Here is a 22312-nt window from a genome sequence, read left to right as displayed (position 1 = left end):
GTCTGCAGGTTTCTAGCACTTGAAGACCTTTTTGACTCCCTCCCCCATGGCTGCAGGGTTGCAGTGGGAGGAAGCTGCGGGAGGTTCCCTCCAGCTTCTAAATAACGAATGCTTTCTGCGCTAAATGTCGTCTTTTCTTTGTTTTTGTGGTTTTATATGGAAACAATTTGTGACTTTCACCTGGTCCCTTACGGAAGGTGCTTTTGCAGAAGTGGACCTTGGTGTTGGTGCCGCCTGCCGGACTGTGTGTAAAGGGTCAGCGCCCCCCGGGAGGGAGCCCTTGCCCCAGCTCACTGCGCCCAGTGCTGCCTGCAAACCCCGCCAGGGCTTGCTTGCGGGGGAGCTTGGATGCACTGGAAATCCTTCTCATTTCAGTTTTACTAGTTTGCAAACTGCTGAGCGTGGGCAGCGTACTTACAGCTACACTGATTTTACTGTGAGGCTTCTTCTCCAAAGATTTTTAAAAATTGTTTTTATTTTTTTTTTTTAATTTTTTTTTTCAACGTTTTTTATTTATTTTTGGGACAGAGAGAGAGACAGAGCATGAACGGGGGAGGGGCAGAGAGAGAGGGAGACACAGAATCGGAAACAGGCTCCAGGCTCCGAGCCATCAGCCCAGAGCCTGACGCGGGGCTCGAACTCACGGACCGCGAGATCGTGACCTGGCTGAAGTCGGACGCTCAACCGACTGCGCCACCCAGGCGCCCCTAAAAATTGTTTTTAATGTTTATTTACTTTTGAGAGAGACGGAGCCAGACAGAGCGTGAGCAGGGGAGGGCCAGAGAGAGAGTGGGAGACACAGAATCGGAAGCAGGCTCCAGGCTCTGAGCTGTCAGCACGGGGCCCGACGCGGGGCTTGAACACACGAATCCTGAGAACATGACCTGAGCCGAAGTCAGACCCTCAACCAACTGAGCCACCCGAGTGCCCCTCTTTTCCAGTGATTTTTTTAAGAAGTTTGTACGGTAGACAAACATTTGGTAGAAGGTACTTTAACAGCCCATCTGAGTAATAAGCTGCAAGTGTATTCTCCCCGTCCCTCTTACACACCCTAATGCCTTTGGCTGCCTCGGGGCTCCCTGGGCCGTGGAGAAAGCGGCTGCACCCCGAGGCCCGGGCTGCGGGCCTGGTGCGGAAGGCTCACTGCAAGGCGCCCACCCGGGGCACCGGTCCCTGCCTGGAGCTGAGGCTTCCTGTCTGGATCCGGCCTTGCCGCCCAGGGATTTGGGGCCGGGACATCTGCGTTTTCTCCCGCATTCTAATCTCCTTTTGCTGTTCGATGACGTCTCCTCACGTCACCATCAGAAGACTTCATTTCTTCAGATCGTCTGCACGTACCATCTGGAAAGGCCGAGCTGCTGGCCTCGGTACCCCTGCTGAGGGGGATACACCTTCCCGTTTGTTGCTGCCGTCTTGCCAGGGACTGCGGGTGGGTCTGCTGTCGGGAGTGGGTACAACACTGGGAGACTGTTCGTTATGCTTTCAAATAAAGATTTATTTGTATCTTACTGATCACAAAAGCATTTGTATACTGGAAAGAAGCGAGACACAGATGTGGGGCATCTCTTTGATTTAAACTCGATCGCACTGCAGTTTTAATCTACTCGCTACGGTAAATTAAGCTGTCTCTTCGGTTGAACTTTTCCTGTCATCGGGCTTTTTATCTCTGACATACGGAAGGGAGATAGTTTTTAGAGGAGTTTCCAGACCCGTTATACAACTAAATTACTCTCAAGTAATACATGAGCCAGTATTAACTTATTAGTCTCCGTGATGATTCCTCGTGTGGTAAGGTTTCCAGTGAGAAGTAAATTGAAATGATTGGTGATACTTGGTTGGTGTACTATCTGATCACTTTGGGTACGAGACAGATCTACTTGTTAGTGTACAGATATCTGCCCCCTGCAGTATCCGTGCTGCAGCCTTGGGTCTAGAAAGGAACGTTATCCTTGTCTAGCAGATGAGGAACCTGAAATCCAGGCATTTATTCTTTCAGCAAGTAGACCACCCACTGTGTGCCAGGCCCCGGGAATATGGGACTGAACAGACCAAGGGTCCCACCCTCAGGGGCCTTGCTGTCCACTGGGGAGGAGAGAGATAATCCACAAGATGAATGATTAACCATAGGGTCCATTAGCCAGCTAGTGGGAAGTGCTAAAGAGAGCCAGAAAGTGGGGAAGGGACGGGAGAGGTGGGCTTGTGGGGGGTGGAGGGGCCGGGGGCCGCGGGGGGGGAGAAGGTCTCAGCCGTGGATAAGATGGCCCAGGGAAGGCCTTGCTGATCTTTGAATGTAGAATCAAAGGAGCTGAGGGAGTGCGTTATCTAAGGCAGTCTAGAGCTATCTAGGCCAAAAGGGTTTCAGCCATCAGGATCCAGGAGTGCAAAGGCCCAGAGGCAGAAGCAGCAAAGCCATGTGACGGTACTGAAGCCAGCAGGGAGGGGAGAGGAGGAGGAGGAGGAGGAGGAGGAAGTGAGGTCGGACAGACAACAGGGTCAGGTCACGTGGCACCTTCTGGGCCCCTTCCAGGACCTGGGCTCTTGTGCCAGGGAGGGAGGCTCTTGTACGGCTTGAGCAGGAACTGCCATGAACTCGCTTCCTTGGTGGTTTTTTTGTCTGTCTTTTTCGAGTTTATTTATTTATTTTGAGAGAGAGAAAGTGAGAACAGGGGAGGGGCAGAGAGAGAGGGAGAGAGAGAATCCCAAGGGTCAGCGCCGGGCCCCCTCGCAAGCTACGGTTTTCCGCCATTGGCACTATTGTTGGTCCAGTCCACGAGGCCGGACGCCCAAACAGCGGTGCCTCCTAGAGCAGCTGGAGTCCCACAAGGAAGGGGACGGCACAAGTAATGACAGGGCTTGTGGCTCCTCCGTGGGGCCAGGACGCCGGGTGTGTGACGTTCCACAGCTCCTTCTAGGGAGCCCAGTACCGCCTCTCCTGTCCTGTCATGCCCGCCTGTATTTATGCCCGAGACTTGACTTGAAAGGCTGCGGTGTCTTAACAGTTCGGTGTGAGCCTCACGCCGAAGGTGGACTTTACTGACATGTGCAGATGCCTCTGGGGTGCTGTTTATTTTCTGCAATAGTAAGTTTGCCGGCTTTTAACTTTTCTCCGGTTAGTCTTGTTGCCAGCCTCCACCTTCCCATCGGATGGTTTCAGAGGGAGTGAGAGCAGTCGCACGCCTGTGTGTCGTCCGAGCGAGTTTTCTCCTCTTACCCTTCATCTCAATGCTGCACTGTTTCGAGGGACTTCTGTCCCTGCAGATAAGAAGTGATGTTAATTCTCCCGTCAAATTCAAGGTCTCCTGATTGGGAACCTTCTAGGAATTCAGGCTAACACGTTTACATCTTCTGTCTGCTTTGATTCGAGCTGCTTTACTGGAAGGACCGACACATCTTTGTTCTGATTGGAAGCAAAGGACTTGAGAAAACCAAGCATTTTTATTAACAATTACTCTATTACTTTATCTATTTTTAATTCATTTTCATTGGTTATTTGATTTATTTGGTTTATTCATGTTTTATCATTAGGACTTAGAGGAAAGAGAATGCTTATATAAAAATATATTAGAAGTAGAAGAGCAAAATGTCTGTTAATTTTCTGTTTCTTTCTGACTTTGGGTTGTCAGTGTGTATATGTGTGTGTCCTAAATTTGCTTCATTTTCACAGTTGCTAATTACTGTGATTACCTTGCCGCCATGATTTAAAGATGGGACTGGTTACATATCATTGGAGGATAATTTTAGAAAAACCAAAGAGACCAATTTAAAAAAAGAATCAATTTTAGGAAAATGAAAAATTACCAGATATAAATGATTACATTGGCACAGCCGTTCTGGAGAGAAGTTCGGTAATGTTTATCAAAAGCCTCAGAAATAACTATGCATACTTTTTGACCCAGGAATCCCATAATGCGACTTAGAGGAATCTGTCACAGGAGAAGAGTGAGATGTGTGTGGATGTTGCCTGACTGGCCAGCTCCTGGCATGTTGCGGTTCACGCTTGCCATGCTCTGGAAGCCGCTCAGATGTTCAGCAACAGGGGATCAGTCTAATTATAGCCCATCCCATATGTTGGATTACCACGCAGCAGTTACAAATCCTGAAGTTTTGAAATAGTTAATGACACAGGGAAATGTTTGAGATACTGCTAGAAATGTTGAAGATTTCTAAAATGTTTATACACACAAAGGGAATGTCTGTAAAGAGTGAGACTGGTAACATTCTACATTAACAACAGTCATTTCTAAATAGTAGTATTCTTGAGGATTTCATTTTCTTTTTTTAAACTTTTTTTAATGTTTGTTTATTTTTGAGAGAGACAGAGACAGAATGCGAGTGGGTTAGGGGCAGAGAGATGAGGGAGACACAGAATCCGAAGCAGGCTCCAGGCTCCGAGCCGTCGGCACAGAGCCCGACGTGGGGCTCGAACTCACGAAATGTGAGATCGTGACCTGAGCTGAAGTCCGTCGCTCAACCGACTGAGCCACCCAGCGTACCCCAAGGATTTCATTTTCTTCTTAATATATTTCTATGTTTCCTCCCTCTCCTTTCTGCACTAAACATATTTTTATGATCAGAAAGAAACAAATTACATTTTAAGAAATGTATAGCGATTCAGTCCAACAGAAATGTACCATGAGTCGCAAATTCATACTTTGACTTAGCCACATTAAGAGAGGTAAATGGAAGAAAATTAATACATTTTGATAACCCAAGATTATCAAAATGTTACTTCAACATGTAAACAGAATTAAAAAGTAAAAGATATTTATGTATATTTTTCACGCTAAGTCTTTGAAATCCGGTATGTATTTATAACACCTCAATTCAGACTGGCCACTCTTGTACCATTCAGTGGCCATGGTGGCTCAGGGCCTCTCTGTTGGACAGAAAGCCGTCGAATGTTCGAATTCTGTGCTGCTAAGGTAGTTCACATGAATGAAAGGTTTTTACTCTTTGAAGATTAAGGTACCATCTGAACTCACTAAATTCTGTGTAACTGAGCCAGGCATAAGCATATCCCATACTTGTAGATTTTAATTACTGTTTTTTTTTAATCTTCTAGAGAATACCAGCCAATGTCAGGTCCCCAAAGGTCAGTTCAGGCGTAGTCTTGGGGCCTGCTGCCAGCTGTGTGAACATCTGCCTCCTGCCTGTCTTCCTTCCCTCATTCCCCTGATAGATGCGTAGACATAAAGAATATAGGTAGAAAACACCAGCTTTAGAATCACAGAATCACACTTCACTGGCTGTGATGGAGCTTCAGGTTTTCTCATCTGTAAAATGGGCATAGTAACTCTTCCCCTCACAGGGTTAAAAAGCGGAAGGAGCTGAATGGGTGTTGAGCACTTAACACAGTGTTGGTCACACGGCAAATACTCAGCCAAGTAGCCACCCAGGCGCCCTGCATATATACAGATCTTCCTTTAACTAAAACAGAATTTCCATGAAACACTTGCTGTTATCATTTATAAGTTATTCAGATATTTACCGTTATGTTCTATTGAGTTGTTTAAAAGCCTGCTATGTTGTTTCATGCTGAATTTTGTACTGCACTGAAATTTGAATTGTGAAAGCACCGAATTAGTGCATTAAGCCGTGTTACCTGTTTGTGGTGTTTGTGGGACGTTTTCCCCCTTGGAATCATATTTAGTATTATTCTCAGATTGCTTTCTTATTTTCTGTACTTGACCAGGAAGGCTCTGCTCCCCCTGGTGCTAGAGCTTGTCCGTGTAACGTTTAGTGAATGTTTAGTCCAAGTGGGTTCCAGGCTTGGGGCCTCCACCTTGAACAGGAAGAGGAGAGACTGCTCTCTGTGTGGCTCTGGGAGGTGACCTCACAAGTCCCCGGCCTGCTGGCTCTTGAGCTGTGAGATGCAGCGTGGATTTTCACATTCCACCGGAGGAGATCTGAGGAATTCTGAGCTGATGCTGAATTCCTTGTTTGTTTCTGGATGTGTTTTTTAGCTTCCAGGAGCACGAGCCTTCCCCAGGTGCCGGAGAACGCTCCAGACGACAGTTTGCATTTGCCTCAACCCAGGGTTTCTCTGACCGTTCCATTTCCTGGAAGTGTTGCCTCGGTTTCCCGTCCCGTTAAATCTAGTTTGCCTTCCGCTTACCCAGGCCCCCACCCCCACCCCACCCCCCGGCCCGAGCCAGACCCTCCTCTGGACTCCACGTGGAGAGCTGCTTGGTGGTGTGGTTGCGGCCCTCCGCGTTTGGGGGCTGCTCCCCTCTTCCTTGGGGGTGGCCTTCCGACCGCCCCCCTGCACCTGAACCTGCACCCGCCCCGCCCACCGCACCTGCCGCAGCCGCTCCTTCCGGACCTTTCCTGGTTTCCTGCTTCTGCGGAGTAAATCCTCCACACGCACGAGCCTTCTCCTGCCTCTGTGCCGCTTCTCCCTCTAGAAGGCCCTCGGGCAGGTGCCACGCTTACCACCTCTTTGGCTCTTGACCCCCTTCCCTGGTGCCTGCCTGTCTTTGCCTGAAGGGCGAGCTCTGCGGGTGGGAGGAACGTCTGTTAGTGCGTTTGTTCCCAAAGCGCACGCGCACGGTGTGGGGTGGGGGTGGGGGGGCACCATGGGGGCGGGGGCTGGACGAGGGGGGTGCTGTCGTGTCTGCCCCGGAAGTACCGGTGCTCCCCGTCCCTCCCTCGCGGCTGCTCTGACCTCTGACTTAGGAGCTCTCCTCCCCTTCATTCCAGAGAGAGTCTGCGAGGAGCCCTCGGCCCCTCCTTGCTGGACTCGTGCAGTTGAAGTGTATCCTGTTTACATTTCTGGCAGCGTTTCTTTTATTTGGACGGTGGCCAAAGGCGCACAACCCGGCCCTGGTGGGTTTCAAAAAAAAGCAGCAGCCGCTTTCCGAGGAGATGGGCTGTTGCTGGTGGGGAGCACCTTCGGGCCTCACCGGGTTCCTCGCGCACCTGCGGCCTTCCTTCTGCAGGAACAGCTCGTTTGATCTGCCAGCGTTTTAGGCGTGTCTGGGCTCTGGAATTTGCTGTGGGAAGAGCTTAGTGAGGAGTGAGGAGTGGCCGAAAAGATTCGCTTTGACTGGGGACTAAACTCAGCACATGTAGTTTGAGATGACAGGATTTGCCGTCTTGGGTCTCCATCCAATAAAGCTGAACCCCCCCCCCCCCCCACACACACACACCCACCCAGTTGTACATCCCCAGCAGACCGGGACTCTGTTCTTTGACCAGAAGTTTCAGTGGCTGGATTTAGAAGTCGTCTTAAAACTGTGCTTTGAACAGTTTGAAGTGTTACATAGTATTGAGATGAAGTCACCAAACAGCTTCAGACTATTAACTGTTCGCCTTAGGTAACTGAATAAAATGTATGGTTATCAAAAAGTGAATACTTGTGTAACATTGTTACTGAGAGAACGATGAATGACACAAGCAGACTGCCTTCTCCCTTAACTTCTCCTCTTTTTCTTACTGAGTATATATGGATTTTAGGATTTTCTCGGCTTTGTGTTTCAGGAAGTAGGTCTTTGGTGGGAAAAAATGAGGCAAGGTGCTAATTGCAGCCTGCCTCCTATATTCTGGTGTCTTGGAAGCACTGCAGCTCCAAACAATGGTGGTGACACCTGTAACGATCCGTTCTGCAAAAGCACAGTAGGCAGAACATTCCCAAGACTTGATACTCTGTCTAAAAAGGAAGAAAAAGTGGGCCCCGATTTTAGGCAGATGTCCCAAAGGGGAAACCTCTCCGTGATCTCCATTTTGGGTGTTCAGAATAAAGGTGGCAGAGAATGGTTCTTCACTGGGGCAAACTTAAAAAGGCAAAAGAGACCTCTCTTTTCTCGGTACTTTTCTCCTCCATATGTAGAGACGTCGATACAGAAAACGACTCTAGCTAACCAGAGTAATTCAAAGTTCGTCAGCAGTTTTCTCACTTTCCCTGGGTTTTTAAAGAGAGAGAAATAAGGAGCCTTTTCTTCGTGTCTGGGTGAAGTTCATTTGGACCGTGTCCAAGCTTGCCTGGGTGGTAGTGTGTGGTGGGAACACAGGCTGCTTTTGGATAGACCAGGGTGTTTTAAGCCAAACTTGTGTTCACCCCAGTAATTAGGCAAGGCCTGGTTGGTGCAGTGTTGAAAGCAGTCTTGGAAACGACCGCTCGGGCCTCCAAGTCCGTTTTGATTCCCTGCCTTCATCTCTGATACATGAAAATGAAACCCCCCGGGAGCAGAGGTTCAGTTTACCGTGTGAGTGAGGATGTGCTCCTTGTCAAGCCAGACTTTTTGATGTGTCAGAAGGGCACTGTGTGTCAGACCGCATTTCCTGAGTTGAACTTGAGCGGGCTGGATTTTCAGGAGAGGTAGTTGGGTTGGTCACCTGACCTGGGGCTGGAGCTGGGCCTGGGGGAGGGCTCAAATCCCGACCCAGCCCCTCTGCCGGAAGAGGGGCCTTGTGTGCGAGGACGGTGGGAGCCTTTGTCTGGTTTCCACAAGGGTGCTGTGACCCTGTGCCAAGAACCTCACCAGAGAGGTCTCCTCTGCCTTCTCTGTACTCAGATATTTCTTGTCCCGCGTAATGTGGAGAATGTGAAACATCTTTGTTCTCTTGGGTTCTTGAAGCTTTTCGAGACTGTCCTTTTGGGCAGGCGGGAGCTTGGTGTGACGTTGTCAGAAAATGGGGAGACGGGAAGGACCCAGAGGGAGGAATGGGGTGGTTGGAACCCAGAGGAAGGAGAGCTGAGGATTTATTCAAGTCCGGTTTTCCTCTGGGTGGGTTCTAGTCCATTGGTGCCAGGTTGAAGTTATCCTGCGCTTCAGGCTCTGCTGAGACCCATCCATCTCATTTTCCTGCTAATCTCCACCCTCCTCCCCCTCCCCCTCCCCTGGTAAACCTTACCTTTCCACACCACGAAATCGGAACATTTACTGTCATGGCTGCTAGTTAGCTTTTGAAAAAACGTTTTGGGGGCTCTTGGGTGGCTCAGTTGGTTAAGTGTCTGACTCTGGATTTCAGCTCAGGTCATGATCTCACAGTTCGTGAGATCGAGCCCCCCCGCCCCCCCACCCCGGTCGGGCTCCATGCTGACAGCGCAAAGCCTGCTTGGGATTCTCTCTCCCTCTCGCCCTGCCCCTCCCCCACTTGTGCTCGCTCTCTCAAAAATAAATAATAAACTTAAAAAATAATAAAATAAAAATATATTTTGAGATAATTCTAGGTTCCCAGGCACTTGCAAAGATAGCAGGGGAGAGGTATCACGGTTTTCCCCAGTGGTTACATTTTCTAGAACTCCAGTGCACTATCACGATCAGGAAATTGACATTGTTACTGTGTGTGGGTGTGGGTGTGTGTGTAGATCTCCAGCTACCCTGGGACCATCCCCCCCCCCCCCCCCCCTCCTGCTTCCTCTGCCGTTCCCAGTCCCTGGCAGCCACTAATTTGTGTTCTGTCTTTATAATTTTGTCACTTCAAGAATAGTCTCTACACAGAATCACATAGCATGTGATCTTCTGAGACTGGCTTTTTTTTTTACTCAGCATAATTTTTTTTTGAGCCCCGTCCAGGTTGTTCCATGAATCAAGTGCTCATTCCCTTTTACTGCCATGTCCTTTTTCCTGGTACGGGGGCCCCACAGCGTGTGACCATTTGTCTATTGAAGGACTTTGGGGCTGTTTCCAGCTCTAGGCTGTTATGAATAAAGCTGCTATGAACATTCTTGCACATGTTTCTGTGCGGACGTAAATTCTGATTTCTCTGAGGTCAGTGCCCAGGAGTGAGATGGCTGGATTGTTTGATAAATACAGGTTTAATTTTTTAAGAAACCGGAAAACGGTTTCCAGAGTGGCTGTGCCGCCTCAGATCCCATCAACAATGTATGAGAGATTAAATATCTCTGCGCCCTCACCACCCTCTGGTGTTGTCACTGGTTTTGTTTGTTCGTTTCAGCTGTTTGAATACTGTGTAACGGTACCTTCTCTGGTCTTAACCTGCTTTGCCCTGATGGCTGGTAGCCTTGAACATCTGGTCTCTCACCTGCTTGCGTGCTCTCTGTGTGTGCTCCCTGGCGAAACGTCTCATCATGTCTTCTGCCCATTTCCTAACTGGATTGTGTTTCTAACTGTTGAGTTTTGAGTGTTCTCTATAAATTCTAGACTCACGTCCTTTGTCGGATGTGTGGTGGGTATTGCCTCCTAGCCCATAGAGCATCTTTTCAGCCTCTTCAGAGAGTCTTCTGCAGAGCACAGTTCTAATTTTGATGAAGTCCAGTTTCTTGATGTTTTCTTTTATAAATTATGCATTGCATCACCTAGGAACTATTCACCGAGCTGTAGATCCGGAAGATTTTCTCCTATGGTCTAGTTTTGCCTTTTGAGTGGATTCTGTATAAAATGTGAGGCTGGAGGTCAGGGTTCTTTTTTCCTTTGCCTGTGGATGCCCAGTTACTCCCGCACCATTTGTTGAAAAGGCTGTTCTCCCTCTCTGTAATTGGATCTTTATAAAACTCAGTGGGCCACACTTATGTGGGGCCATCTCTGGGTTCTCAGTTATGTTCAGTTGATCTGTGTGTCTGTTCCTGTCCTGTCACCAGTACCGCACAATCTTGATTATCATAGCTATATAATAAGTGTTGAAATTGAGTTGAGTGATTCCTTTCACTGAGTTTCTTTTTCTAAATTGTTGCAGCTAATCTAGTACCTTCCCAAAAATTTTAGGATAGCTACACACACACACACACACACACACACACACACACACACATCTATATACAACACTCATATATCCATCCATATTCGTGCCCCTAAAAGATCTTGCTGGGATTTATAGAAATTGTGTTAGACTTGTATATCAATTTAGAGAGAATATTTACTATTTTCAAACTCCCAATCCATGAACATGGTATATCTCTCCATTTGTTAGGTTCACTTTGGTTTCTTTCGTCAACATTTTGTAGTTTTCAACATACAGGTCCTGGACATGTTTTATACGATTTCTACTTTCTTAGTGATTGTTGATACAGCATTTTAAATTACAATTTCCACACGTTCATTGCTAGTAAGTAGAAAGACAGTTGATTTCTATAGGTTAATTTTACATCCGGCGACCTTGCTGAATGAATTCACGAGGAAGTTTTTTTGGTAGATTCCTTGGAATTTTCCACATAGACCATCATTTCATTTTATCTGCAAATAGACTCAGTTTTATTTTTCCCTCTTGCTGATCTCTGTACCTTGTATGTCTTCACCTTGCCATTACTGGCTAGAACTACCAGTACTGTATTCATTGGCACCTCCACAAGTGGGCGCCTTCTCTTGTTCCTGATTTTAGAGAAAAGGATTCAGTCCTTCACTGTTAATTATGACATTAGCTGTCAGTTTTTGTGAGTCTTCTCAAAGTTAAGGAAGTTGTCCTCTATTCCTAGTTTTCTGAGTATTTTTATGGTGAATGGTTATCAATTGTTTTAATTCGTAGGTCTGTTTCCCTAGCTAGATTCCGAGTTTCTACAGATCAGACTCTGCTTCATAAACCTGTTTACCCATGGTGCCTGTGAGCCTTGGACATGTGTTTGTGGATCAGTAGAAATGGGCCTGGTTACGGATGGCAGACGAGTGTGGGCCCCGAGGAGGGAACTCGCAGGAACATCTGTCACCAGACAGTCCTGGTCTAGACCTGGAGGACAAATTGCACTACTCTTTTTGGTCCCCGTTACCATTCGGCTCAGTGTTTCAATGCAGAAACGAAAGTTGTAGGCACCACACATGCTACAGCAGGGATACAAGGAAGGCACAATTGATGATGAATGAATCCGCTCTGACCCAAGTTGTTGGACGTGAAACTTCCACTGAGTTGTACAGTTTAAATGGGGGGACTGTATGTGACATATATCCTATAAAGCCGTTACTATTATTATTTTTTAATATTTATTTATTTTTGAGACAGAGCATGAGCGGGGGAGGGGTGGAGGAGAGACAGTGGGAGACACAGAATCCGAGGCAGGCTCCAGGCTCCGAGCTGTCAGCACAGAGCCTGATGCGGGGCTCGAACTCGTCAATGGCGAGATCGTGACCTGAGCTCAACCGACTAAGCCTCCCAAGTGCCCTGATTGTTTTTTTAAAACAAGTGCCCAGTAGCAGTGAGGTCCTGGTGTTCTCTGTGCCAGGAGACGAGTTACTGCCCCCTGTCGTTCCAGGCCCCACCAGACCACCCTGAGCCTGTGAAGGCTTTTCCAGACAGGCCCCCTGCTGGTCTTTGACACCCCCCCCCCCCCCCCGCAGGATTCACGGTGCCAGAGAGCGTTCATTGGGTCCCCTCAGAAGAACTCAGAAACTTGCTTCCATACCGTGTTGCTAATTTGGAAGCACTGGGGTGAGAATGATGAACTGGACCTTGTTACTGCCCAGTGGGGCCGTTATCCCCAGGACAGTGTCCCCCGCAGACTGGACACCTACCTGGGTTGAGGCTGTTTCTCCATCCCCTTTCTTAACCTGTCTGTGAGGTAAGAAAGGGGCCAAGAATACTCTATTTCTAACAGTGAGGAACTAAGCCAAATAATGAAAAACAGCCTCTCCTCATCACTAACAGTGGCGGCATTCAATCCAGGATGTGCCCACGGGCCCCTGTTTCGGGGGGGGGGGGGGGGCAGGCCGCTCAGCTTGTGCATCTTGGTTTTGTCCCATCTGGTGGTTACTGGCCACCTGTTGGTGGCTCGCCCATTCGCTCCAGGCTTTCAGACCGTCGTGTCCTCCTGGTGTCGAGGAGCTGCCAGGTTTCAGCGAGTTGAGACACGGGTGACTTGACCAAACGAAGCAGGACACAGACCCTGGTTGATAACCTGTGAGTTTGCTGCCGCGTGACGGTCAAGGCCTGTGCCGCGGCTCTCTGTCGTGGTGCGGTCTTGGGAGTGTGATTAAACCCTCTCTGTCTCCTTTATCTCCTAGGGCTCAAGGGTCCTCGTGGATGCGCGAGACAAGCTGGGCATCCCGTGGCAGCATTCGGAAAATGAGAAGCACGGCATGTTTCTCCTGGCCTTTGAGAACAAGGCGGGGCTGCCCGTGGAGCCTGCCACCTTCCAGCTGTACGTCCCCGCCCTGAGCGCTCTCTGGAGGGACTCCGGCATCAGGGAGGCTTTTAGCCGGAGGAGCGAGTTCCAGCTGGTGAGTGAGCCCTCCCCCAGGCTACACGATCGTGATTTTCATGACCGGTCTTGGCCTTCAGAAGTTCCTTAAAAACTGTCAAAGTACAGGCAAGCTGCAAATTGCTGTACGTCCTAATATTCAACACCACCAACAGCAAACACACTGGAGGCAAATGAAGCTATCTAAATGGTTCATCAGGGGCAATTTTCATTCATTCTGGCTAAGTAAGTACAAGGAGTACAAAGTACTGTTAAAGCTCCGTGTAACTCACGGGGCTTAAAATGTTCAGGCCTTGTTCATGGTGGGAAGTTAACGTCTCCTTGAAACCGCTTTCTGGCTTGCACGGTGCAGCTCCCGGCTGGCAGGTGGTGACTGTCTCCTTCCAGATCAGCTCCTTGGTTGCTAATCCGAACCGTCCACTTGCTTTCTTTGGGTTCTTTCCTTCCGTTTTAATGTCCAAAAGTTTTGAGATATGCCTGGTCGTCTTTGTCATTTAGATTCATTGAAGACACGCCGGTTTGCGTTTGGCTTTTTCCTAACAACCTTCATTCGCTCTAGACAGGGCTTCAGACTTCCCCTGTAACAGGAGCAGCTGTGCCCGCCGTCCATCCGTCCGTCCGTCCACACCCCGGGGGGGCCAGAAGCACCTGTGACTCTCGCTCCCTTTGCCCCTGTGAGCTGGGACCCCACGTTTTGAACCATCAGTCCCTTTCTTGACAGTTTTGCTACAAGATGTATTTTTAAAGCGTCTTGTCTACTTTCAAAGTTTATATAAATGGTTTCATAGTGAATATGCTCTCCTGTGACTTGCGATTTCGGAATTCACTCGCGTTGCTGGTGTGGCTGTGGTTCCTTCATTTTCTCTGCAGCCGTCTGTCCACGGCGGGAATAAACAGGATCCGTCCGTTCTTTCAAAGCTGTGCTTGGGAACTGTTTTCCGTGTTTTGCCACTCCACACAGAACTGCTGTGGTCTCTCTTGTGTGTCTCCAGACGCATGTGTTTGGGGGTTTCCTTGCAACACGTACCGGGTGAGGAGGGCTGCCCAGTCCGCGGACGCCTATGCCTCCAAATAGACCAGATGCAGCAGGTCATGTTCCAGGGTGGTCGTCCCTGTAACACGTCTGCCAGCAGCAGAAAAGGGTCCCCGTTAGCTCCGTCCTCGCTGATACTAGCGTTACCTGGCTTTAAAATTGTGATAGTAGCTTCTCGTGGTGTCATTGAAATTCCCCTAATGATGCTTATCGGCTGTGTGCCTTCTGGGATATGCCTTTGGTGCTCTTGCCACTTTTTTCTAATGAGTTATTTGTATTTTTGTCATGTATTTATGTGGTCTGCCTGGTCATTTTTTCCGTTCAGTTTCCATATGCTGTTCACCCCGTCGCCCCTAAGGCTGACCTGTCCCACAGCTGTAGCACGGCCGCCGTGACCGGAAGACTCGTGTTGGTTCCATATCGTGAATGAAACAACAGACCTTTTTCCGGTTGCACCGTTTTCCACTGGGGACTTCCCTGTGTGCCAGGATCCGGCTCAGGACCCCACATTGCCTTAGTCTGCAGTCAGTGACAGTCCTCCGTCAGTGACGGTCCTCCGTCTTTCCTTGGTTTCTGTGACCTTGACACTATTAAAGAGCACCGATCAGTTATTTTGTGGAATGTCCCTACTTGGGTCGGTCTGGTATTTCCTCCTTGTTAGGACGAGATTATTCGTTTTTGGCCAGAAAACTGCGGAAGCGATGGTGTGCCCCCTCGTAGCGACGCGAGCCTTCGTGGCTCAGTGAAGGCCGTGGCTGCTGGGTTTCTCAGCTGTCAAGCTCCCGGGTACTGTCATATACGCGGGCGGGGGGCGGGGTGGGGTGGTGCTTTGAGGCGATGCAGGTGTCCTGTTGCCCCTGAAGCTTTTGCCCACTCGCCTTAATACCCATCGCTGGATCCAACCGGGAACATTTCTCACCTTGACATGCTTTTTCAAGTTAACTTCAAGAATTACGGTGGAAGGGCACCTGGGTGGCTCCTTTGGTTAAGCGGCCGACTTCGGCTCAGGTCACGATCTCGCGGTCCGTGAGTTCGAGTCCCGCGTCGGGCTCTGTGCTGACAGCTCGGAGCCTGGAGCCTGTTTCGGATTCTGTGTCTCCCTCTGTCTCGCTGACCCTCCCCCATTCATGCTCTGTCTCTCTCTGTCTCAAAAATAAATAAAGGTTAAAAAAAAAATTAAAAAATAAAAAGAACAAAAATTACGGTGGAACAGTCGACAGAACTGGAAGATGTCTTTCACAGAAAGAAATCTTAATCTTCTGAGGGGCAGGAACATCGGAACGGCTAGGGAATACAGCATCTCCGTGTAACACTGGGGTTTGAGTCTTTGTCCCTGTAAAGGACGTGGAATCGCTACTACCCGTCGAGAACTGACCAGAGAGGCACATGTAGGCATCCACGGCTGATTACTCAGAGCTCTCGCTCGGTCAGCCTTCCGTCAGGGAGGGTGGTGTGGGGGTGGTTTTGCCCGACTCCTGTCTGCCTTGTTCCACAGTCATGTGGGGGGCAGTCATGTCGAGCTAGGGGCCTCCCAGCTGAGGTCGAGGCCTCGTGCAGGGAAGGACGTGGAAGTGCGCCACAGAGGTTATGGCTTCCGCAGCCCGTCTCCGTAGTAATCCCTGCGAGCAACTTGGGCCTCAGAAGCCAGTCTGTGTCTTTCTAACTCCATTCATTCATCCGACACTTAAGGAGCACCTTCTGTGCTGGCCACGGGTGTGATCGGCTGGGGCATGGCAGTCATGAGGCCAACAGCAGCCTGTCCCCGAGAGCCTTTAGGCCTCACCCCGGCGTGGGGTCAGGTGAAAGTGGAGCAAGGTTCCACCTTGGCCTGTTTCCGGCCCGTTTCCGTCTTGTGCGCCCAGCAGCCAGGCTCCCCCAAGACGCAGTGCCCAAGAGGCGTACTGTTCCCGGCAGTCCTGTAGGCTTCACGGCCGCCGTAACCGGGAGCAGCTGCCCCTGGGTTTGGTTCACTGGGTGGTAGGTATGTATTTGTTATTCGTTCGTTTGTTTGTCTGTTTCTGAGCGGGAGAGAGAGCACGAGCAGGGGAGGGACAGAGAGAGAGGATGGAACCGAAGCAGGCTCTGTGCTGACGGCACAGACCCCACTGCGGGGCTCAGACTCATGAACCGTGGGATCATGAGCTGAGCCCAAGCCGGTTGCCCCACCGACTGAGCCACCCAGGCGCCCCAGGTGTTTGTTTGGATTTTTTTCTTCAGGTTTTTTAAACATTTATTTGTTTGACAGAGATGGCACGGAGGTGGGGCAGAGAGAGGGAGACAGAGGATCCAAAGCAGGCTCCGAACAGTGAACATAGAGCCCGACACGGGGCTCAAACCCACAAACTGTGAGATTGTGACCTGAGCTGAAATCAGGAGTCGGCTGCTTAACCGACTGAGCCACCCACGCGCCCCAGTATTTCTTATTCTTCTACTTTGTACTTTTCGGTGTGTTTTTTTTATAAAAATTAGTAGGGCAACTGGGTAGCTTCGTCGGGTGAGCGTCTGAGTCTTGATTTCAGCTCCCGTCATGATGCCACGGTCACGGGATTGAGCCCTGCGTCGGGCCCCACACTGAGCTTGGAGCCTGCTTGGCATTTTCTCCCTTCCCCCTGCCCCCCTAAAGTTAAGAAATAAGTTAAAAATCAGAGCATCTGATTGAAATGGGGGACAGTAGGCCTTCGTGGTCATTATTGCCGAGGCGTGCAGGCAGGGCCTGCCGTGGGGAACAGAAGCATCTCCGTGCAGCATGACCAGGCCCTTCCCTTCCCCATCTGCAGTCCGACCTTGCTCTCTCTCCTCTGGGGACCTTTCTTAAGTGTCACATCCTTTCCAGGCTGATGCTTCATCAACTTGGTTTTCTTTTTTTTTTTTTTTTCTTTTTTCCTCCCCAGGTGACAGGCCCTTGACAGTCTCACTGGACAGATCCAGCTGCTTTGAGAATTGCTGTCCACCAGGTGTTAGACTGTTCCTGTCCCCTCTGCCCTCTGGGTTTACTTGCCAGTCCAGGGAGAGGGAGGAGAAAGGCCTAGTCTGGTGACGGCCGTGTGAGGGCCCTTCCTCCTCGGCGGAGAGCAGGGTGGGTGTGCAGGCCGGGGCTCTTCCCGCTCCAAAGAGGAGGCCGCCTGGCCCTTCTGTGTGGTCCCTGAGGCCGACTGCCAGTCACACGTGGAATTTGATAAGCTCTGCAGCTCAGAAACAAAGCGCACAACCGCACTACGTTAGATCTTACCTTTCACAGCGCTTCTGAGACGTAGCAAGGCACACCAGAGGTTTCCTCGTAGATAGACGAACGTAAGTATCGTCTCTGCCTGTGACCTTGTGCTAGCTAAAGACAGTTTTGGGTCTTTAAATGAATTTTGCGATTTACGCGCTAATTCACGTGCCCGTAATATAGAATATGGATAATGTATTCATCACTTACTGCTTTCTGTGATACCTTTGAAATTAGGGTCTCGTTCGTTACTACAGTACAGCGGAGGTGGGCACGTTGTCCTTTGTGTATAAGTTCCGCCCCGATAGTGACCGTGAGTTTGCACATCGTGGTCCTTGCTGGGCCATGTGGCAGGCGGACGCTCACTTAGCCCTCTCTGCATGCCGGGCGCTGTGCTGAGGTCGAGTCCCATTTGTTCTGAAAGCTGGTGAGACAGACACACTTACAAACAAATAATTGCAGTGAAATGTGCCAAGAAATATAATTGTATAATTGAGGAAGACACAGGCTACGTTAGGCCTAAACGGAGAAAATAGGCACTTCCAGCCGGGCAGGGAGGGATGAGGGGAGGTTCTTCATGGGGGAGCTGTGTGAAGATGGGAGTGAGGGGCAGCTGGGTGGGGGGGAGGGCATTCAGCAGACGTGCAGGACCGTGAGGCCACCGGGGAACCTCTCTGGGCCTTCCTTGGCACCGTCCCCCTTCTCCTGCTCAGGCCGGTTCGCCTCCCCTGTGGTCACGAGGCGGCGGCGACACAACAGGGTGTCACCAGCGTAGCCACTGTGGGAGCAGGGAGGAGCCCGGGCTCGGTGGCGGGGGGAGGCCGCCGGTCTGGCCTGGGTTCCCTGTCCACCCCGTTCCGGCCCGGGGACGAGGGGCGGTGCGGAGCAGCGCAGGACCCCCATGAGCCGCAGAACCGCTGTGTGCTTGCAGCCGCTCTCAGGTTTCCAGAAGTGGCTCGGTGGTGGGCAGGCGGAGGCCGGCTGCTGGGCTCCCACGGAAGGCCCGGTGACAGACTGAGAACCGCGGCCCGAGCACCAGGGGTTCTGACACTCGGTCCCACCTCTTCGGATTTACCGCTGCTGGGGCGTTTGCTTCTGCACGACTGCTCGTTATGTAGTCTACCTCGTGTTCATCACCAGCTCCCCCGACCCTGACCCGTGTGAGCAGCCAGGGGCTCACCGGGTGCCGACCTGCCTGCCTGAAGGCAGCCAGTGTGCTCTCGAGACTGTGGCCCAACGGCTCCGGAAACGGCTTGGTGTGACCCTAGGTCAGGCGCACCGTCTCGCGCTCAGAGTACCGGACGGTCCCTGGAGTCTCCACATGACCTCCCGTTGTCCTGTTGTGAGCCCAGCATCTGTGCAGATGGCAGGGAGGCCGCGCGGGCGGACGTGTGGCACGCACACAGGACGATTCACGTCGACCGTGGACACTCGGTGCATCCTTTCCGTTCCTCTTTCAAAGGGGTGGGACGTTGTGTTGGCTTGACGATGTCTTCTGTCTGTCTCCTGCTTTGAAGACGGAATCGAAGGCTCCGCTCAGAGGAGCACGTTTATGCTGACGGCCCCGGGTTTCTTGATTCCTGGAAATGAAAGGATTCTGCTTAGTACAGAGACTTATTTTTCCCCCCGTCACGTTTAAAGGAATCGAGTCTTCCCGACCTCAGCAGAGGAGCTCGGAGAGGCTGAGTGCACCGGCTGAATTGCAGATGGACAGGACAGCTGTTGGTCACGGGCTTGTGCAGGTGCTGCCCCCTGACAGTCCTCCGAGTGTGACAGTTTAACAGGGAAATGACCCTGTGGCCTCGGGTAACTTTATACTACCTACTGGCTCATAGTTTATGATTTTATACTTTACGCCATCAAAAGAATCTCTGGACGCGGCAGCCTGGCGCCTGACGGAAAACCCACACGTGTCGTGCTCACCTTCTGTGGCCCCCAGGGCTTGACTTCCTGCCCGGCCATGATCCATGTTGGCCCTGCCTCGTCGCCTGCCCCGCCCGGCCCTCACCCCATGGGCGCGAGAGCCGTGGAAGGGCTGTAGAGACGCGGCTCGCGAGCCCTCGGGCTGGGAACGCCCCTCCGTCGGGCCCTGGGAGAGTAGGGCCCCACGTCCTCCTCTGCCTCCTGCAGCAAACATCGGTTAGGCCGCGTGCCCCTTCCTCCATCTCAGAAAAGATCGGACCGGCCCCCTTTCAAAAAGGCCGGACGCCCTGGTTCACGTTCGCGAGCTTTCTCAGGAAGCCTCTGAGACGGCAGAGAGCCAGGCCAAACGGAGGACGAGGCGCCTTGTGGCCACAGTAACTTCCGTAGCTTCGAGCGCACCGGAGACCAGGGGCCCGGCCGTGATGGGCGCGGCCCCCTGCAGCCGGCCCTTCCTGCTAGGGAGGACGTGTGCCCTCACGGCTTGGCGGCTCCCTGGTGGCTGGCCGGTGAGCAAGGCCTGGGGTGGCGGCGTGCCTGGGAAACGACAGGTCGCGTCCGCGGGCTGTCTGGGGAGAACACGGCGCTCGCCGCCGGTCTCCGAAGGCTCCGTGGCTGGTCTGCCTGTGCCTCTGCCTGCCTGCGCTCCGCCCGGCCCGCCCGACGTCCCTGGAATCCTTTGGCCTTTTCCTCTTCGCTCTGCTCTCGAGATGCCCTGTGGTCGTGCTTCTTTAAAGAGCTGTCCTGGGAGGTGTCAGGCCAGAGGGGGACGGGGGGCCCCCGGCAGGTGTGCGAGCACAGAGCCTTCAGCGCGTGGTGCTCCTTGCGGTGCAACTTGGGGCATTCCAGACAACCTTTCTGCTCTGGGGATGCGGGTCTCCTGCTGTTGGCAGAGGCTGAGTGCTCCTGGGTGTCCGCTCCTCCGTGACCTCTGGCTGCACGTGGCAGGAAGCCCCGGACGGGGGCGCCATCTTCTCCCCTCGTGTCACACGTGGCAGGACAGCCAGTCCAGGGATGGCAGCGAGGGCCTGTGTCCAGGCCCTCGCGGTGACCTTCCGCAGGGCTCCTTGCCTGGACGTGCGCCCCAGACGGCGACGGGGGCAGGGCCAGGGGAGCAGGGCGACGTCCTCGTGAGTGTGGCGGGAGCGGAGTCCCCTGCTGCGTGCGGGCCCTCAGCGGCCCAGTGTTCCTGACGGAGACGCACGGCTGCCTGTGCCGGAGGCCTGTTGGGACCTTTCCGCCTCTCACACGATGGGGGTGGGGGTCGGTGCTCCGTGTGGAGCCCCCGCGAGGGAGAGTTGGGTCTGTAAGTTCCTTTGGCCCCTGTGTTGAGGGAGGAGACCGTCGGGAGAGCACGTGATGTGGTGGCTCCTCCGAGTATACGGGCTGCTGGAGATACCTCACAGCTGGGCTTTGAGGCTCGTGTGTCCTTTCTAATTGTGTGGAGCGCGTTCGTTCAGCAAGTGTTTGTGGAGCAGCCACCGTGTGTCCCCGGGAAATAGCAGCAAACAGGCACCACGTGGAGCTGACTTCCTGATAAGAAGAGACAGTCGTGCGTGCACCCGCCTGCCCGGGCACGTGTGCTGTGCGTGTTAGAGGAGAACGAGCAGGGAGCTGGGATAGAGAATGCGGGGGCGGGGGGAGAGCCTCGGCGGATAAACAGAGTGGGGGGGCCTGGGATAGAGAATGGGGGGGCTACCTGGGTAAACAGGGCGGCGGTTAGCATACTCCTGGTTCTTCCCCAGTTGCGTTCCCTTCTGTCACGGGAGTCGAGTTGAGAACGTGTCCGCAGAGCCAGGCTACGTTTTCCGCTCTCTCTCTGGTTGAATGTAGCCCTGGGACTCGCTTCTCAGTCTTGCTCTTAAAATGACTGGCCACGTCTGCCACAGCCTGTCCTCCTTCGCTCAGGCTGCTGACCGGTGCCCAGAACCTGGGTGGTCAGCGCACACCCACAGTGGAAGCGGCACGGGGCACAGTGGGGACACCCTGGGCCATACTGTTAAAGCCTCCGTAGCTGGGCTTGGAGCCCTAACTGAGGTAGCTTCCCTGAGTGGCATTTGAGAAAGCCCTGAGGGAGGTGGGAAAGCAGGTCTTGTGGTTGTCCGGGGGAGGGGGATGTGTTCTAGCCAGGAGACGAACCAGTGCAAAGGCCCTGGGGCAGGGTTACGCTTTGTGTTCCAGAGCCACGTGAGCGGGTGGGGTGAGAGGGGATGGGGGCGTGATGAGGCGCCACTTGGAAGGACTTGGGCTTCGGGGGGAAGTGTGGTGTGATTTGATGTACATCTCAACAGGATCGCTCTGGCAGCCCTTTCCGTCATAGAAACAAGGAGGCCTGCTTAGAGGCTTTTGCAGTAATCTAGGTGACAGGGCTGTGGCTCAAATCAGGATGATCTTGGTGGAGGGGATAAGTGGTCAGGGCCGTATGTCTTAGAACTGAAGAGGAATTTGGAGGTCCTCTGGTCTCACTGCCCATCCAAGCTTAAGGATTCCCTAGGCGTCAGCCCTGTGGCTGATATGGAGCCTGATACTTTAATATTTTTTTAATTTATTTGGGGAGAGAGAGAGAGCAGGGGAGAGGCAGAGAGAGAGAGAGACAGACAGACAGAGAGAGAATCTCAAGCAGACTCCACACGGTCAGTGCAGAGCCTGACACAGAGCCCGAACTCACAAACTGAGATCATGATCTGAGCTGAAATCAGGAGTCAGACACTTAAGCGACTGAGCCACTTGGGCGCCCCTTACTTTGTATTTTAAAACGATGCTGTCGGAGAGTCCGTTTCTCTTCTTTGCGAGTGGCTCCTGGGCCGCCTTTGTGTCTGGAACCGGCCCCTGGAGCCACGGAAGTAAACCCTGTGCTCACGGTGTCTGTGACCAGAGGTGGCTCTGCCGGGAGACACGGGTCAGACCGCACGTCCCAGTCTTTCTGGGAAGCTCGGTCACCCTTCATTTCCTTCAGGTTTCGAGAGCAGGAGGGCGGGAGCAAAGATCTGGAGCAGAGGAGGGCAGGCCACAGCAGTTCACGGGCCCGCACGTCCCCCCCCCCCCACCCCCACCCCCACCC

General features: G+C 52.1%; 1 protein-coding gene and 1 long non-coding RNA gene across 4 annotated transcripts in view; one reads left to right on the top strand and one right to left on the bottom strand.

Moving 5' to 3' along the window:
* GNA12 (G protein subunit alpha 12) overlaps window positions 1–22312 on the top strand; it is a 113420-nt gene that overhangs the window by 31789 nt on the left and 59319 nt on the right. Inside the window, exon 2 of one of the 2 annotated variants that reach the window (XM_058711581.1) lies at window positions 12891–13106. The exons of the other annotated variant lie outside the window; for it this stretch is intronic. Within the exon in view, the coding sequence (XP_058567564.1) occupies window positions 12891–13106 (216 nt within the window). The remainder of the gene's footprint in view (window positions 1–12890; window positions 13107–22312) is intronic. 2 annotated transcript variants of the gene reach the window in all.
* On the bottom strand, window positions 2647–6516 carry LOC131501452 (uncharacterized). Of its 2 annotated transcripts, none has more exons than XR_009256795.1 (2): window positions 5603–6516; window positions 2647–3252 (listed from the first exon to the last, which is right to left on the bottom strand). It is a non-coding gene; the product is annotated as an uncharacterized LOC131501452 (long non-coding RNA). The 2 variants fall into 2 exon arrangements; XR_009256794.1 differs by having other exon boundaries at window positions 6299–6516.

Source organism: Neofelis nebulosa, chromosome 18 (genome assembly GCF_028018385.1).
Source record: "Neofelis nebulosa isolate mNeoNeb1 chromosome 18, mNeoNeb1.pri, whole genome shotgun sequence".
In the NCBI taxonomy this organism is placed as follows: Eukaryota; Metazoa; Chordata; class Mammalia; order Carnivora; family Felidae; genus Neofelis; species Neofelis nebulosa.
This window is presented reverse-complemented; position numbering and strand designations above follow the sequence as displayed.